At 34.7% G+C, this 18,720-nt stretch overlaps 2 protein-coding genes and 3 long non-coding RNA genes across 7 annotated transcripts; all 5 read left to right on the top strand.

The window, feature by feature from the left end:
* The first annotated feature begins 3,641 nt into the window (after positions 1–3,641).
* LOC125848749 (uncharacterized) lies at positions 3,642–4,787 on the top strand. The gene is made up of 3 exons (XR_007444555.1): positions 3,642–3,878; positions 4,382–4,538; positions 4,731–4,787. It is a non-coding gene; the product is annotated as an uncharacterized LOC125848749 (long non-coding RNA).
* Positions 4,788–5,478: 691 nt separating this feature from the next.
* On the top strand, positions 5,479–7,762 carry LOC125848714 (serine/threonine-protein kinase TOR-like). Its single transcript, XM_049528643.1, has 9 exons — positions 5,479–5,600; positions 5,690–5,751; positions 5,915–6,012; positions 6,432–6,541; positions 6,627–6,800; positions 6,896–6,961; positions 7,074–7,142; positions 7,237–7,333; positions 7,616–7,762. The coding sequence occupies exons 1-8, from the start codon at positions 5,511–5,513 to the stop codon at positions 7,300–7,302; spliced, it is 735 nt and encodes a 244-aa protein (XP_049384600.1). The 5' UTR covers positions 5,479–5,510; the 3' UTR covers positions 7,303–7,333; positions 7,616–7,762.
* A 97-nt stretch (positions 7,763–7,859) lies between these two features.
* Positions 7,860–8,389, top strand: LOC125848757 (uncharacterized). The gene is made up of 3 exons (XR_007444556.1): positions 7,860–7,936; positions 8,036–8,194; positions 8,323–8,389. It is a non-coding gene; the product is annotated as an uncharacterized LOC125848757 (long non-coding RNA).
* A 1,583-nt stretch (positions 8,390–9,972) lies between these two features.
* On the top strand, positions 9,973–12,710 carry LOC125848743 (uncharacterized). The gene is made up of 6 exons (XR_007444554.1): positions 9,973–10,080; positions 10,227–10,341; positions 10,421–10,470; positions 10,570–10,631; positions 11,508–11,996; positions 12,293–12,710. It is a non-coding gene; the product is annotated as an uncharacterized LOC125848743 (long non-coding RNA).
* A 508-nt stretch (positions 12,711–13,218) lies between these two features.
* LOC125848696 (uncharacterized) lies at positions 13,219–17,604 on the top strand. 3 transcript variants are annotated; one of them, XM_049528632.1, is made up of 9 exons: positions 13,219–13,398; positions 14,105–14,178; positions 14,685–14,827; positions 14,915–14,961; positions 15,048–15,156; positions 15,255–15,316; positions 15,470–15,584; positions 16,575–16,737; positions 17,199–17,604. In XM_049528632.1, exons 1-8 carry the CDS (start codon positions 13,240–13,242, stop codon positions 16,724–16,726), a joined length of 861 nt encoding a protein of 286 aa, XP_049384589.1. In that variant the 5' UTR covers positions 13,219–13,239; the 3' UTR covers positions 16,727–16,737; positions 17,199–17,604. The 3 variants fall into 3 exon arrangements, with proteins under 3 accessions (XP_049384589.1, XP_049384577.1, XP_049384581.1); XM_049528620.1 differs by having other exon boundaries at positions 17,195–17,604; XM_049528624.1 differs by having other exon boundaries at positions 16,575–16,741; positions 17,199–17,362.
* Positions 17,605–18,720: the final 1,116 nt, after the last annotated feature.

Genomic DNA, 18,720 nt, shown 5'->3' with positions numbered 1-18,720 from the left:
AAAAAAAAGTTAAAATTTGATTATTATTTTAATAATGATCTGAAAGTGGTTATATAAGATCGGTTATACACATACATTGTCTGATCAAATCTAATTTATTTTGTTCATGGGTCAAATATAATTTATACTATAGTAAGAGCCAAGAGTAGAACGATCAGTGGCAAAATAGTTATGTGGAAAAATAAGTGTGGGACAACCAGTGACAAATCAGTCATATGTATGGTAAAATAAGTGTGGAAGGCTATGTGTCAAACCTAGTTTTTTTAATATTAGAGTCATTAATAAAAAATGACATGATTACGCACATTTTATCACAATAATGATATAAATAGGCTCAAACTATCAACGGATAAAAGGACAAACCATTTGTGATAATTCAATAACATACTTGAATTTTTTCCGAGTTTTAAATGCAATAATACTTCAGAATCAACCTCAACGATTTGATTTGATTTTATTAAGAGCCTATTTGGCATTATTGTTGTTGGAACGTCAGAGTGTTTTTCTTTTTTTGAGAAAAAAAATATTTATTTTGAGAAATTAAGTGTTTGACAAAATTTTAAAACTGCTTTTAAATAGAAGTAAGAGCAATTTTTCTGCGATTGAGAAGAAGCTAAAAGTTTCAGTTTTTTTTAAAAAAAGCAGAAGCAAAATTAGAAAATTATTTTTTTAAGATTAAAATATCCCTTACATATGCACATATTTATCAATATATCCCTTATTAATTAATTAACATATCTCATAAGTTTGATTGATTTTTATTTAAGATTTTTTTATATATAATAAACTTTTTATTTTATTTATGTTTTATATTATATTGTATATGTATATATTATTTTATGTATTATTTACAGAATTAGAAACAAAAGTAGCAACGATATTTTTGTTGGATTGAAAAAAGAGAAAAAGTAACAATTATAGATTTAAACCCTCCCAAAAAAGTATAACAAATACTCAAATTATCCTTTTCTTAATTTACGTATTATTTTATTTTAATTTGAATTTTTTAAAACTTTAGAGTATTATAACAAAAAAAAAAAAAAGAGAAGGATAATAACTAAGATTGAATCCAAAAAAAAGGTAACAAATAACAAAAAAATTCATCTCATCAATATTTTTCAACAATATTTATCTATGTACAATATTGATTGAAAATTTGAATATGTACATTTTAAATAATTAAATTAAAAATGTAATTAAAGTTTTTGTATTAGTTGTTTAAAATAGTTTCTCTCTATAAAACAATCTTAATATTTAAAGCATAGTGAATTGCCCTTTTTCGTAATTTGATTCTCAAAAACATTTTTTTAAAGAAAATTAATCAAACACAAATTGTTTGTCAAAAATACTTTTCAAATAAATTTGCCAAATACAAATTATCTTTTTTTGGAAAATACTTTTTTGAAAAACTTTTTTTTTTTTAAAAGCTTATGTTTTTAGCAGTTATACGAGAAGAGAGAAACTTTTAATAACTTTTTTTTATGATAAAATAATTAATTATTTTTCCACACTAGTCATTTGGGAAAAACGAATATAAAGGTATCCGCGCGAAGATTTTATTATTCGAGACCAAAATGCAAGCCCCTGTTTGGAGTCCTCGGCTAGTCATTCTGTTCTCTCGTTCACGCCAAACAACGAACAGTTTGCGGGCATTCTCATCTTCTTCTTCTTCTAACCTTCTCCGCTTCTACTCCGATAAGCTTCCTCCTTCCGAGGCATTTCCATTTTCTTCTCTTCCTCCTACTTTTCTTGTTTTTTTTTTCCTTTTCTCAAGAATGGGGTTTTGATTTTATTGAGAAAAGAACAGGGTTGGGTTTGTTATACAACCAATTGATTCTCCAAGAAACATTCGAACTTTCTTGCGTGTAATTTGACTGTTTTCAATAGATAAACTGAAATTCTTGTATTGTCGTTTCTTTTGGAGAACAATTTAGAGGATTCTTGATGTTTAACTGTCTTTGTCATACTGAAAACTAGTTATTGAGAAAATAATGGGGTTCTTGATTTATCCTATAAGGCATGTCCAGTTTTCAAGAATGGGGTCTTGATTTTATTGAGAAAAGAACAGGGTTCGGTCTTTATACAACTAATTGATTCTGCAAGAAACATGCAAACTTTCTTGCATGCCATTTGGCTGTTGTCAATAGATCAACTGAAATTCTTGTAGTGTCGTTTTCTTTTGGGGAACAATTTAGAGGATTCTTGATGTTATAACTGTCTTTTGGGAAACAATTCTTGTAGTGTCTGTTATACAACTAATCAGGGGCGGAGGGTGGTCAGCCGAACACCCTTCGCCGGAAAATTATACCGGAAAATTATACCGTGTATATAGGTAAAATACTGTGTAATAACTGTATATATAATTAATTGAACACCCTAAAATACTACAAAGGTTAGTGGTCTGGTGGTAAGTGTGTTCATTTATGAGTAAGAGGTCAGCGGTTCAATCCTCACTTGTGGCATTTCTTTTAAACACACTCTTTTCATTTATGTGTAAGAGGTCTGAGGTTCGATCCTCACTTGCAGCGCTTTTTCAAACAGTCTCTTTTTAAACAAAAAAAATCCTCACTTGTAGCGTTTTTTTAAATACACTCTTTTCATTTATGTGTAAGACATCTGAGGTTCGATCCTCACTTGCAACGCTTTTTTAAACACACTCTCTTTTTAAACCAAAAAAAAAAAAAACAAATCCTCACGTGCTGCGTTTTTTACCAATCTCTTTATAAACAAAAAAAAATACAGAAATAGTTGCTCCGTATCTTCTAGCCTTAAATTGATTAATCTAATAATTAAGATTTTGTTGCTTTCTATATATTTTCGACTTGTATTAAGTGAATTATTAGGTATACACATTCTCAAAAAAAAAAATTAAAATAAAATTAAAGATTATTATCCACTATTATACTTTTGATTATTTCTGAACTATTTTTTTAGAAAATGCAAAATAGTTAAGAATTTTACTAAAACAAAAGGTAAATATGGAAAAACGTTTCGATAATTCTCTCGAACTTTGAAACATTCAGTTATTTGAATCACGAAAAAAGTCTCAATAATTCATTTAATATGAACTAGAGGGAGTATATTCAACTAGTAGCTAAAATTGTTTTTGTTGACTTTTGTCCATTAGTTTTGTTTTATACCATTGATAGTTTTATAATTTTAAGTTTTTGTATGATTTAGTTATTAAGTGATATGTAATTTAATTTTTAAATTTGGGTACACCCACTCATCAGTAAAAAAAAAAATGTTTTGTGCAGCTGCTCCGCTAAAAAAAAATTATTGACTCTTTTAAAGTTTGAACACCCTTGGCAAAATTCCTGGCTCCGCCACTGCAACTAATTGATTCTGCAAGAAACATTCAAACTTTCTTGGGTGCCATTGGCTGTTATCAATAGATAAACTGAAATTCTTGTAGTGTCGTTTTCTTTTGGGGAACAATTTAGAGGATTCTTGATGTTCTAATTGTCTTTATCATACTGAAAACCGGTTATTGAGAAAAGAATGGGGTTCTTGATTTATTCCATTAGGCATGTCGTTTTCAAGAATGCCATGGGGTCTTGGTTTTTATTTAGAAAAGAACAGTGTTGGGTTTGTTATACTACCAATTGCTTCTGCAAGAAACATTCGAACTTTCTTGCATGTCCTTTGGCTGTTGTCAATCGATAAACTGAAATTCTTGCAGTGTTGTTTACTTTGGGGTGACAATTTAGAGGATTCTTGATGTTATAACTGTCTTTATCATATTAAAAGCTGGTTATCCGAAGTTAACATGAGTAATGCGTTATTGCTATTGTATTCAGACGTGGTGATTTAAGCGGCTCAGCTATGATGTATTTATGGTTTTTGGGGAATGCAAGATGGTGTTGTTCGTGTTAAAGGTAATGAATTCTGGCACATGACTAGTCTTAAGGTTGACGATTCATGATAGGTATTGCCTCATAGCATATCTTGGATGGTTGCTTGTATTTTTTGTGTATTCGGCTGAAAGGAATCACATATGTTTTAATGGTATCTCAGATTCTAGTAGTTCCTTAAAAGCTAGATGTTTGGCTAACATCTTCTTGATTCCTTTTAATGATATTTCACTTATTTTCATAAAAAAAGAAAAGTAAATGGGATTCCTTAGGTATCCCCCATCAGGTGGGGGCTTCAATCCAGTTTGGGGTCAAATCTCTCGCTCCTCATTGCACCTTCCTTTTTTAAAACCAAGAAAACATGATTTCAAATATGAAAGTCGGCCTGTACTTTGAGTTGTAGCAGGAATTATTGAATTTCTGTTTCTATTTCTCCCTTCTTTTATTTGAATAATTTTTCCGTTACTTTTCTTCAATTTTTGATGATGTCTAGTTGGATATATTGACTCTAAACTACATTTATGTAGGTCAATGATGACAGATTGCGTACCGCCGGTGAGGCTTCTCAACGGAGTACCAAAGAGGAATGGGCAGAGTGGATGAGGCATTTCAGCATTGAACTTTTGAAAGAATCACCCTATTCCAGCATTAAGAACTTGCACAAGGCTGGCTAAACTACTACAGGTATTATCCTCTTTGACATCCTCTTCCTCATCAGTTACCTTTATCTCAAAAAATAAATAAATAGAAAACCTCTTTTTCATTGTTCAAAAGAAAAGGAAACAAAAGCTAAAAGATTTTCTAAAAAGAGGAACTGCCAGAAATATAGAAGTTCTTCTAGTTGTCTTTCTTTTTTCTAATGTTGAACTTTTGCAGCCTTCTTCTCCAAATATCCCTCCTGAAATTCGTGCTACACTTCTGAATTTGGTTAGTTTTTCCACATTCTTCAATTTTTAAGATAACACTACAAGGAAACAGAATCTGAAGGCGCACTTAAAAATAGGAGGGATGCGAATCCTGTTGCTGTAGTTGAAGCTCTAATCCATATAAATAATCCGTTACCTCAACATGAGGTCTTGATTTCTTAGTTGTTTGTTGCAGCTTACTTATGTTTCATACTGACTTTCTGGTGATTAAACTTAATCATGCTTGACATCTTCAGTCAGCTGTTGGAATATTAACATATGCTCAGCAGCGTTTGGGGGTTCAGTTGAAGGAGTCATGGTACTGTTGACTGTTGCATTCTGTTGTACTGTTTCAATTGCAGCTTGTTTTTTCTTGTTAATCTTAATTAGTACTATAGGCTGCACAAGCTTTAAAGATGTCAAGCATGATTAAGTTTCCAGATGATGATTCCATGACAGTAATATGTCCTCTGTAAAGCCGCAGCACTATAATTTTTATCAGTAAAGCTGCAGTACTATAATTTTATTTCAGTTTGGCTAATTGTATTTTCCAGGTGGAGGTTATGGAACATGATGAGAGATCCCCCTTCCTATAGATATCCGTCTGCTGGGTGCTCTAGCGGAGGTGGGTTTATTCTGAAATTGTACAGTTGATTGATATATACCTTCTGCTGTTATTAGTTAAGTAGTGTCCGTAATGAGCTCTTCCTCTCAGTGTCGAGCTTTTGCAAAGGCCCTACACTACAAGGAAATGGAATCTGAAGGCGCGCTTTCAAATAGGAGGGATGCAAATCCTGTTGCTGTAGCTCTAATCCATATAAATAATCAATATCAACATGAGGTCTTGATTTCTTAGTTGTTTGTTGCAGCATACTTATGTTTCATACTGACTTTCTGGTGATTAAACTTAATCATGCTTGACATCTTCAGGCAGCTGTTGGAATATTAACATATGCTCAGCAGCGTTTGGGGGTTCAGTTGAAGAAGTCATGGTACTGTTGATTGTTGCATTCTGTTGTACTGTTTTAATTGCAGCTCATTTTTTCCTGTTAATCTTAATTAGTACTATAGGCAGCACAAGCTTTAACGTGAAATGGTGGTCTCAAATGTATCTTCTCCTTCACCGATGTCATTGCTATTTGTCGATTTTTTAAGGTATGAGAAGTTGCAATGCTGGGACGATGCTCTTAAAGCATACACTGCTAAGGCGTCACAAGCTTCGAGTCCACATCTTGGTTTGGATGCCACTCTAGGTTTGTATTATTGGAACAGTTACTGCATAATCTGGTCTATGACTTTTACTTGCAGAACTACTGAAGATATTTGATCCTAGTGATAGATCATATGCTAGATCCGAGTTTTCCTTCAAAGAGTAGTGACCTTCACTTTTGAGATTTATCATCTGAAAAGGAGCAAGGGAAATTGATTGCCCCTCTCTAACTACCTGATGTAATACTTAAACGGTTCTAAGTGGTAATCAAATTCATGCTTTCAGTGAAATTTGTTGTCACTTGTTCGTAAATTGCTTGGTGGCTTAAATAAATGCTAGTTGACCTGTGGAATTGGGTTTGTGTTATGCATCTGGTTCATGTTGAAAAAGTGAATTTGATTCGTATTGTATGCACTTTATTCTGATGATGACCATCTGTATCCTTCTTTGTGTTTCCTTAAGGACGTATGCAATGCCTTGCTGCTCTAGCTTGGTGGGAGGAGCTTAGCAATCTTTGTAAGGAATACTGGATGCCAGCTGAGCCAGCAGCTCGACTGGAAATGGCACCAATGGTTTGTCAACTCAACTTATATGTAATTTCTGATAGCTTTTGTTCTTTCAATAATCATAGTGAATGCATGTTTTGGACTAGTTTAGGCTGCTAATGCTGCTTGGAACATGGGTGAGTGGGATCAGATGGCAGCATATGTTTCTCGGCTTGATGATGGTAATGAAACCAAACTCCGAGTCTTGGGATATACTGCTTCCAACAGTGATGGAAGTAGTAATGGCACCCTTTTAAGGGCCGTTCTTCTAGTTCGTCAAGGGAAGGTAGTCCATCCATTTTTCACTCATTCATTTGTTTTGATGTTGTGACATGCTCTGCTCTAGTGTAATCTTTGTACTTGCACCCCTTCTTCCATCAGTACGATGAAGCACGTGAATATGTTGAAAGTGCACGGAAATGTTTGGCAACCGAGCTTGCTGCACTGGTTTGTTTCTTCATCTCATTATCTTGTCATCTCCTCACATTTTATACTCATTTGATGACTTATACAGGAGTTTATAGCAAAATTCTTGACAATTCTCCTTTAATTCATCTAGGTTCTTGGAACCTTTGAATGTGCTTACCGCAACATGGTTCGCGTTCGGCAGCTCTCTGTATTAGAAGAGGTGACATATATTTTTTAGCCTTTTCAATAAAGTGATTCCTAATTGCTGTGATTTTTAATGATCTGTGAATTCATTTTCATCTCATTCTAATTAGGTCATTGAGTACTGTACTCTTCCTCCTATGGGAAACCCTGTTGCTGATTTGCAATATGTGGAATGAGCGCATAAAGGGTGCAAAATGAAATGTCGAGGTAAGTTTCAGAACTTCCCTCAGTGAGTGAGTTGCATTTTGGTTGTCCAATCATGATTTTTTTATATATTCAATCCAGAAACGCTTACATGAGAGCTGGGTGACTAGTTGTGTGGCCTTTGTATTTATTCTCAAACTCATGGTGTCTTACAGAAACTGTCTGTCTGGTCTTTTTCCTGTCTTAGTTGTGATTCCATGCTCTCTCTCTCTATGAGTAATAAGTTTTTATTCCTTTTTCATTTCTCTGAGCATTCTGCCTCTGTTATCTGCAACATATTCTTAGTTTTTGCAAGTCTGGCAAGCACTTTTAGCTGTGAGGGCACTTGTATTGCCTCCTACAGAAGATATAGACACATGGATCAAGTTTGCATCTCTCTGCCGGAAAAATGGAAGAATTAGCCAAGCTAGATCTACGTTGATTAAACTTTTACAGGTTAGTAATTTACCTTGGGTTGTGGATAAAAAGTTTGTGTTGCCTTGTGTTATATCCTTTTTGTTGTAGATCTACTTGTGAGACTGCATGTTTATGATGGTAGCATACTTGAAGTACCAATGGTCACTTGGCGAGGATCATAAGCGAAAGGAAGCCTTTGCTAGGTTGCAGGTATCGCACTTCGGAGATAAAATTACAATTACCTATCACAAGAAGTAACTATCATGTTCATGCTTCTTCATGCTCTGTCATTTAATTTTGATATTGAAGGACCTTGCTATGGACCTCTCAAGAACAGCTACTCTTCAACCAGTAATGCAGAATGCATTAGTTACTTCTTCTGGTGAACCACTTGTTTCTGTATGTACCTCAGACTCGGAACTTGGAAGTGGGTACTTTCTCCTGGTTTGGATGGTGATTCTATACAAGGTAAAATGTGAAGACACTACACTTACCCTCTCAAAAGAAAAGATAATGAGGCTTTATACTTGATGGCGTGACAGCTTTAATGATATCACTTCTAACGACTTTTTCTTGGATCATATTGACCATGTCAGAAATTCTTAGTGCATTTAGAAATTCTGCTCACTGTGCAACGAAGTGGGGAAAGGCATGGCATACTAGGGCACTTTTCAATACAGCAGTGATGTCTCATTACACTCTAAAAGGTTTTGCAAACATTGCTGCACAGTTTATTGTTGCTGCCATAACTGGTTATTTTCACTCTATAGCTTGCGGAGCACATGCTAAGGGTGTTGATGATAGTTTACAGGTTATATCTGAATCTACAGCTAATTTAATTCAGTTGTTAAACTACCTTGTGTGATGCTGATGTGTCACTGGTTTGTCCTTGTTGCTAAATGTCTTTCTTATTGAGCTTACTAGTTGCTTAGCACTTCGTATCCTTGCAGTGGCATGGTGTCCCTTTTCTTGCTGGATTCTTGCTATATTTTAAGCTCATGCATCTTTCAAATGTGTTCCGCATACGCTACAATTTCTATCCAATTCATTTTTGCATCGGTGCACGTGTTTCTCAATGAAAACATTTGTTTAGCCGAAGAAACTCATACTCCTAACTGAATTCATGTATTGTGTTGACTTTAATTTTCAGCAGTGTCATAATTGCCCGGTTATCCAGCAACCCTGTTAGATTCACTAGTGATCACCATTGACTTCCATTATATTATTGATTTACTTTACTTTGGTCATGTTTCCAGGTTTCAGGATATTCTTCGTCTTCTCACTTTGTGGTTCAACCATGGAGCTACTTCTGAGGTCCAAATGGCATTACAGAAAGGATTCACACATGGTTGGTTGTTTTACCTCAGATTATCAGACGGATACATTCAAATAACCATGCTGTCAGAGAACTGATACAGTCCCTGTTAGTGCGAATTGGACAGTCTTCCAGAGGTATTTGCTAGTCTTTTTCTTTTAATAGAAAAACAAGAACTATGATTTTGCTATCTAGTCATCACTGTTTTCCCTCGACATTCATTTCCCACCCTGTACTTTGTCCTTCTAAATTTCTCTTCTAACACCTACGCAAATGGCTTGTGTTTCTATTTACTGTTATTTGGTTAATTTGTTTGATATCTGACCTCCTTATAAGCGAACATAGACTGACCATTCTTAAACTGTTAAAACAGGAAGACCTGCTATGAAAGATTCATGGCTGAGCTGTCATAGTCAATTTCAAGTAGTTTACGTTATCAGTTATATGAAACATGTGAACAGTGCCTGGATGTTTCGCTGTATTTTTATTTATTTTTTAAATTATGTGCCCATTCAGTTCATACCGCCAACCCTAGTTAGTTTGGGATTGAGGGGGTGGTGTTGTCATCTTAGACTAATGCAGTTCTATTCTCTTCAAGATAGTCTCTGTGTGTGTGTGTATCGTTTCTTAGTCCCCTAGGGTAAGTTCATGTAACATGTAGCCAACTGCATTTTCACATATATTTATTAAGCTTTATAAGCGTAATGAAGATATATTATAAGTGGAAATGAATCTAAACATAGGGGACGACATTCTCTTCCCATAAGGTTTCTATGTGTAATAACCTAGTTGATATAAACTGTCTTTGTGGAAGTATTAGGACAAACATAACAATGTGCAGTCTTACTATAATGGTAGGTGTTTTGTATATCTGTTGTATCTGGGAAAAGTGTTAAGATGGACATGCACATACAAATAAATGAATGCTGGGAGTACATAGTTAACAGAACTTGACCGAAAATAAGTGAAAGCAGAAAGCCTTAGAGGGTATTCATACCATTGTGTTCAAGCTAGGAGCAAAGTATCGTGGCATGTGCTTGTAAGTTGTTTTAGTGGTCAGCTACTAAAGGACTTTATTTCTTGTTCTGAGCAAGTGAGATAATTGTATGTTTCTATCTGCTTGTGGCAGCCTTTAAATACTACTTACTTTTTCAAAATTCTAATATTTGTGGACCTTATCTGCAGACTCCTTATGTATCCACTTCTTGTGGCATGTAAGTCAATTAGCAAATTGCGCAGAGCTGCAGATCAAGAGGTGGTTGATAAAGTTAGGCAGCATAGTGGCGTACTCGTTGATCAGGTGAAGTGGAATTGTTTTACTTTGATAGTTTGCTAATTTCTTTAAGTATTATTCTGACTTAACGGTCCTTCAATATCAGAAATCGTGTTGACAGATTATGACGTGTCAATTTTGCTGCTGCTAAACAATGTAAGCAATTTTATGCTGATACAAAATGTATTTTGTGCACTAATTCCCTTTGTGGGTGCTTGTGCAACGTTTTTGACATTAACAACATTTTTGTTTTAGGCCAACAGCTGCATGAAATGGTTCTAAATCCTCCTATAAAAGTTGGTGGACTTTTACCTCTTGTAAGTTGTTTTTTTCTAATTTCTCCCACAAAATAAAATCTTTTCAAGCTTTGCAAACAGCATATGGAGGGGTACACTCCTTTCTGTAGCACTTGCTCATTTTTCTCATCTTTGTTTTGTGGTGCCACATCTGCTCTAGGTAAAAAATTCAAAGTTCATTTATTGCCACTGCAGAAGCGAAACCAGAATCCAGTGCTTTAAGTTCCATCAAAAAAAGAATTAGCTGGACTGATTATAATTGGACCAGAAGGAGGCTAGTATCTTTTTGCAGCTTTCCCTTCTCTTCCAGTCTATGCCCAAGGTTTTGTGCCTTTATACTAATGGTATTTTTGTTGGTCATAAGTCGACTTTTAGATCATCTGAAGAAGTCAGTTGTCCAGGACTCTGATGACGAGTGTAAGGAATTCGTATATGCCAGAACATTCTTACAGAGTAGAAGTAGTCATCTTTGGGTAAATCATATGTCAAACTAGGCTCTGTTTTAATGTGAATCTCCAGTTGTGGATATTTTTTGTGTTGAAGCTCACTTGGCATTCTTTTAATACAAAAAATAGGAGAATTCTTTGAATCTGGCATAATACTCCTCTTTATTAAAAGTGCTAGCAGAATACCCATAATGTTGATTCTATATAATAAATTCTTAAAAGAGGGAAAGGAAAAAAGTAGTATAACGGAAAGCAGAAGAGAGACAATAATTGAAAAGAAAAAGGAGATTGCAAACGCTAAGCCTTTTGCTTCAGCAGGACATGCAACCCTCCTACCACAACCTCCAGCTCCATTCTCCAATTTCCACTTTGCTAGTCTAGAACAACACTCTCCATCCATACACCACCCTAACTCTAACCACAAACTCTATTTATCTTTCTCGCACTGCAGGAATTACTTTGTACAATACAGAGTTTGTTTTATGATGATTTGGCTTCACGTGTTGTGGTGCTTTTACTTTCACTTATGGGTGCACCAGTCCAATCTTGCAAGCCGAAGTGGGTTTAGACCCTCTTGTTTTGTCCTCGTTATCCAGATGAAAGAGTCCTTCAAGAGTTGTGAATAACAATTATGATAACAAGGATTTGGAACCTAAACTAAAGAAAAGCTTTGCGGATACTAGACAATCTTACATACAACATTTAGATATAGATAATTTATAATTTTCTTTTCTGCTGTGTGTAATTATTGTGAACATGCTCCCTTGTAGACTTCACAGAGAGAGAGAGAGAGTTAAACGTGATTCTGGAGGCTGGGGCAACTACTGTTGGTCTTGGACCACATTGTCTACAAATTGAAACTGCTACAGTGGCTCTTTTGTCAGCATTAATGTTTTGGTGTGACGACCAGGAGTTATTCAAGTTCTAGCAAAGCTTGCAGGTAAGTAATGTTTGTGCTGCAGTTATGGCTCTTTTTTTTTCCACATGATTATACCTATGGCACCAAAATTTTAGAGAGAAACATGAAGAGGGAAGAGTTGTATGCTAACTATGGTGAATCTTTCTCATCTTTGCTACATCATAAAAGACAAATTTACAGTTACAAGATTTCTGATTTAGTGCTTTGCTTACTGAGAATTAAGTTTCTTCCCCGTTGATCATTAGCTAAAGAGGTCTAACAGAGTTACATGCTCTCACCAATTTAGGTACTTATGTAGATGAATTGTTTTGTTTTAGGTTGTGTTCACATGCTGAGGGGTCCCAAGAAAGCTGCAAGTTAGCACTATTACAGGAATTCAGAAGTGAAGGATCAAAAGGAAAGGATAATTTGCTTTGTTGTGTCGGGCCTCATCCTCACTCCATTTAAGGAAGCTTACTTTTCTTTGTAATCTCAAGTGAATCTGGTGGACGGTTTTGAAAAGTCAAATTGCTACCTGAGTGGTGAGTGATATAAGATCAGTTATACATATAAGTTGTCTGATCAAATCTTTTTTGTTGTGTTTATTTGTTCATATATAATTCTTGCTATTTATAAGTAGGACAATTAGTGGCTAAACAGTTATAAGTGTGGGACGACCAGTGGCAAAACAAATAAGTGTGGAAGGCCATATGTCGAAACCTTTTTTTTAAAACGGCTATCTAAGTCGTTAGTAAAAATGGCTATCTAAGTCGTTAGTAAAAGGCTCAAAACTATCAACAGATGAATGCTCAAACCATTTATGATAATTCAGTAACATACTTAAAGAGTTTTTTCTGAGTTTTGAATGCAATAATACTTTAGAAGCAACCTCATTGTTTTAGCTTATAAAACTTCTTTGTAAGCTTGTTAAAACCACTTAGAATGGTTTTAGCATTTTTAATATTTAAAAACTCAATGATTCCATTGGGAGAAAAAGTTTACTCCCTCTGTTTCAAAAAAATTTAGTTAGTTTGACTTTTTGGCATGGAGTCTAAGAAAATAAAAAAGCTTTTTTAATTAAAGTTATGTCAAATATATTAAAATGTACTTTAATTTAGTGGTTTTAAATTAAAGTTATATTAAAATGTACCAAAATGTTTTTTAATCTTGTAGTTTTAAATATGTCACATGAAAAGTTCTTTTTAAATTATTTTTCCACACTAATCATCGGAGAAAAACGAATATTAAGGTACCCGCGCAGACATTTTATTGTTTTGACACCAAAATGCAAGCCCCTGTTTGGAGTCCTCGGTTAGTCAATCTGTTCTCTCGTTCACGTCAAACAACAAACAGGTTGCGGGCATTCTCATCTTCTTCTTCTTCTTCTAACCAATCTCGCGGTGGCCTTCCCCGCTTCTACTCCGATAAGCTTCCTCTTTCCAAGGCAATGTCCATTTTCTTCTCTCCCTCCTACTTTTCTTGAATTTTTTTTCCGTGGTCTTGATTTTATTGAGAAAAGAACAGGGTTGGGTTTGGTATAAACTAATTGATTCTGCAAGAAACATTCAAACTTCCTTGCGTGTAATTTGACTGTTTTCAATAGATAAACTGAAATTCTTGTAGTGTTGTTTCCTTTTGGAGAACAATTTAGAGGATTCTTGATGTTATAACTGTCTTTATCGTACTGAAAACTGGTTATTTAGAAAATAATGGGGTTCTTGATTTATCCTATAAGGCATGTCTTTATCCTTCCAAGGCATGTCCGGTTTTCAAGAATGGGGTCTTGAGTTTATTGAGAAAAGAACAGGGTTGGGTCTGTTATACAACTAATTGATTCTGCAAGAAACATTCAAACTTTCTTGTGTGCCATTTGGCTGTTGTCAATAGATAAACTGAAATTCTTGTAGTGTCAGTTTCTTTTGGGGAACAATTTAGAGGATTCTTGATGTTATAACTGTCTTTATCATACTTAATACCAATTCTGTCTAATAGCAGAATGGATAATGAGAATCTTATACCCGACCCCAACTAGTTTAGACTTGAGGGTAGTTGTTGTATTTTTTTTTTGCTCTAGCATTATTGTTATTGTATTCAGACCTGATGATTTAAGAGGCTCAGCTATGGTGTCTTTATGGTTTTTGAGAATGCAGGATGGCATTGTTCGTGTTAAAGGTGATGAATTCTGGCACATAACAAGGGTCTTAAGGTTGACAATTCATGATAGGTATTGCCTCACAACATATCTTGGATGTTTACCAGTGATATACAATTATGTGTCCTCGAAGTCCTATGTGTAAAGCTAATTTTCATTGTTCACGAGTAGTATCTTTCTGTCTTAATGTGCGTAGTTTAAATATGCAATAGTTGCAAACTATGAGAATGGCTTGTTTAAAAGTATTATCTGAATTGCTGCTTTATTTTGAATAAGGAATGTGAATGGTGCCTTCAATTCGCCTACGTCCTATTATCTTTTAGAAGCCTTTTGTATTCCCTTTCTGGCTTTCCCAATTCTCAATCTGGCTGTCCACTTTTGGTGTTCTAACGTAGATTTTAGATCTGTCAATTCTATTAAGGATATGATTTTCAACAAGTAGTTGTTGATTTTCGTCTTAACATAAGCCAGAAGGGTTGTCCTAGAATAAGAAATATAGTTGGTGCCTGTGGTTCTATATAATTCTTTAACAATGGTACTGAGTTAATTTCACCTATTCATGATGCCCAATTTGCAAGGGTAGAACTATTTGATGGAAAAGGAGGATTAGTTGAAGGGTGTATACAGAACATTGATCAGAATGGATTGGATATTGTGGCTCTCGAGAATCCAAAGTCAGTATCTCCACATAACACACAGTGGCATGTCTTTGCTGCATTTGGTGAGTGCTAATGAGCATTGTAGGTGGTGTTATTTGTAGATCATTTTTCTTGCCTTGCATAATGTGCATTGAGTTCCTGTAATGTAGGTACTCTGAAGGGAGGCAGGGCTGATTGGCTTGTGGAGAAATGTACAGTATGTCTGAATTGCCCATGTGAATATTGTCTCTCCAGAAGCTTTCAGCAACTTTTTTGTTCACTCTCTTTGTCTGATGGTCACAGGAGCTAGGAGCCTGTAGTGTGACTCCCTTATTGACGGACCGGTCTCCTTCAATATCAGAAAATCGTGTGGATAGATTACAACGTGTCAGTTTTGCTGCAGCTAAACAATGTAAGCTTTTTCACTCAGATACAAAATTTATTTTGTGCACTAATTTTCTTTGTGGCTGCATGCGTTATGTTTTTGACATTAACAACATTTTGTTTTAGGCCAACGGCTGCATGAAATGGTTCTAAATCCTCCTATAAAAATTGGTGGACTTTTACCTCTTGTAAGTTGGTTTTTCTAATTTCCTCCCACAAAGTAAAAAAAATTTCAAAGCGAACAGCATATAGGAGACTCTTAAGACTATTTGCGCTTCTTTCTCTCTGCAGAACTTGCTTATTTTTCTTTTCTTTGTTTTGTGGTGCCACTTATGCTCTAGGTTAAAAATTCAAAGCTTTCGTTTATTGCCACGGCAGAAGCTAAACCATTATTTAGTGCTTTAAGTTCCATCAAAAAAGAATCAGCTGGACTGATGATAATTGGACCAGAAGGAGGTTAGTATCTTTGTGCAGCTTTTACTTCTCATCCAGTCTATGCCCAAGATTTTGTGCCTTTGTACTGATGATATTTTTGTTGGTCATAAGTCAACTATTTGATTATCTGAAGAAGTCCATTGTCCAGAACCCTGATGATATGTGTAAGGAATCATATATGCCCGAACATTTTTATTTTTTTTAAAACTGAAATTCCCGAACATTTTTCAGAGTAAAAGTAATCATCTTTGGGTAGATGACTTATTAAACTAGGCTCTGTTTGAATGTGAATCTCCAGTTTTGGATAATTTATGTGTTAAAGCTCATTTGGCCTTAAACTTCTAAAGAGGCTTTTCTAATCCAAGAAATAGGAGAATCCTTTGAAGCTAGTATAATACTCATCTTTATCCAAAAAACTGGCAGAGTACCCATAATGTCGATTCTATATAAATTCTTAAGAGTGGGAAAGGAAAAAAGTAGTATAAAGGAAAGAAGAAGAGAGACAATAATTGAAAAGAAAAAAATTTATTGCCAATGCTAACCCTTTTGCTTCAGCAGGCCATGCAACCCTCCTACCCATGCAACGTCCTGCTCCATTCTCCAATATCCACTTTGCTATGCTAGAACAACACTCTCCATCCATACACCACCCTAACTCTAACCACAAACTCTATTTATCTTTCTCACACTACATGAATTACTTTGTACAATACAGAGTTTGTTTTATGATGATTTGGCTTCACATGTTGTGGTGCTTTTACTATCGCTTATGGGTGCACCAGTCCAATCTTGCAAGCTGAATTGGGTTTAGATCCTCTTGTTTTGTCCTCATTATCCAGATGTAAGAGTCCTTCAAGAGTGGTGAACAACAATTATGATAAAAGGATTTGGAACCAAAACTATAGAAAAACTTGTGGATGCTAGACAATCTTACATACAACATTCAGATATAGATAATTTATAATTTTCTTTTCTGCTGTATGTAATTATTGTGAACACACTCCATTGTAGACTTCACAGAGAGAGAGTTAAACGTGATTCTTGAGGCTGGGGCAACTTCTGTTGGTCTTGGACCACATCGTCTACGAGTTGAAACTGCTACAGTGTCTCTTTTGTCAGCATTAATGTTGTGGTGTGACGACCAGGAGTTATTGAAGGTCTAGCAAGCTTGCAGGCAAGTAATATTTGTGCTGCTTCAAAACATTTGGAATGATTCAGTCAAATTCAGTTTGATGGTCTTGTTTGAAAGGGTTCAATAAAGTTTTCACTTTTCAGTTAGGATTTCTTTCATTCTTTTGTGGATCCATCATCTTCAACTTACACTGAAAAAGGTTTAATTGATCTCTCAAGATTTCTGTCATTGTATGGTTATGGTCCTTTTTTTTAAAATTCCACATGATTGTATATGCTAACTATGGTGAATCTTTCTCATCTTTGCTACATCAAAAAAGACAAAATTGCAGTTACAGGATTTCTGATTTAGTGCTTTGGTTACTGAGAATTAAGTTTCTTCCTGGCCCTTACTCTGGATTAAACCGTTGATCATTAGCTGAAGAGGCTAAGTTGTATTAACAGATTTACATGCTCTCACCAATTTAGATACTTATGATAAATGAATCCTTTTGTTTTAGGTAGGGTTCATATGCTGAGGGGTCCCAAGAAAGCGGCAAGTTAGCACTATTAAAGGAATTCAGAAGTGAAGGATCAAAAATAAAGGATAATGATCAATCATTCGCTTTGTTATGTCTGGACTCACCCTCACTCCATTTGGGAAAGCCCAGTGTATCATCCTTGACACCTGACTTTTCTTTGTAATCTCAAGTGAAAATCTGGTGGTATTGAATTCCACAAATTATTTTTGTCCAACTCTTGGACGATTTTGAAAAGTCAAATTGCTACATGAGTGGTGAGTGATGACATTCAAGTCCTCATTTTTTAAGTTTGTATTCGTTGCTTACTTTTCTGCAGTTCGCTGTCTAAACTTTTCTTCAGTATTATATAATACAGTATAATTTATTGACCTGATCTCTTAGCCTTGAAATGCAGTTATTAATTATTTTTGTTTTATACATATTTTTTGTATCTCATGTCAATGTAGTAAATTTTACAGGAAACTTCAGCTAGTATTTTAGGCCATTATGTGATTGTGATATAATGAAGGCTATACTGATTGCTCTATAAACTTGTCAGTAAACTTCATTTAGACACTCAAACTTATTCTAATTGAGCTCTTTGAATACATGATAAAGTGTGTTCTTATTTGATACTTTTGATTCGTATTTAGGGGCTGTCTGTGTATAATTTTGTTCTTGTGTACATCAGGTTCTATTTAAATTTTCTGTCTGCTATAATATAGACTTTTCTGCAGTTGTGTTGTAAGAATGACTATAACTAGGGGAGGTTTATTCTGAATGTTTAATTTAAGTGGTGAAGTGTAGATAGAGTCATTAGTCAATTAGTCTTGGAAAGATCTCTATTTTAATATTACTATCTCTGGTTGTTCAACTTTAAAGTTTTAAAAAACTATGCCATGGATGGAATGTGTTTTGCATGCCTGACCTGTGTGTTGACTTGCAATTCTAATTATTTAGTAAATGACCATGTGATCATTCGTGTCATTTCATTATTTTGTGTTTTAGAGACATTCACTTTTAAAAGTTGTCAGCAATTGTGTCTGAATGAAGGTTCCTAGCTGTGAACCTTTTTTGATGTTTTTGCTATGAGGAATTGTTAAATATCTAGACAACATAAGCATGTGGAACTTTATTTGTTTGATTGTACTTTGTCTAATGCGTGACAGGAATCGGATTGCATTTGTTAGCCACTAAGTAATGTACCATTAATGAAATTTGTATTAAGCATCTCTAGTAGATAATTCATTCTACTTGATTTTTCACTAATTATTACTCCATATTAAGTGGATTGTTGAATTTTTTTTTTCAAAGTTTAAGATAATTATTGAGACTTTGTTTTGTATTTATTTCTTAATTACTCTACATTTTCCAATACAGTAGTTTGGAAATAATCAAATAGTGAAAAGTAGAATTTAAAAATTGTGTTCTGCAATAATTTTAAGGGATTTATGTCATATTTTAACAATTCACTTAATATGGACTAGCGACTAGAGGGACATGTAAATTGTCATACCTTAGTACAT

Source organism: Solanum stenotomum, chromosome 1 (assembly GCF_019186545.1).
Source record: "Solanum stenotomum isolate F172 chromosome 1, ASM1918654v1, whole genome shotgun sequence".
Lineage (NCBI taxonomy): Eukaryota > Viridiplantae > Streptophyta > Magnoliopsida > Solanales > Solanaceae > Solanum > Solanum stenotomum.
Note: the sequence above shows the minus strand (reverse complement) of the source record. Positions and strands in the feature narration are given on the sequence as shown.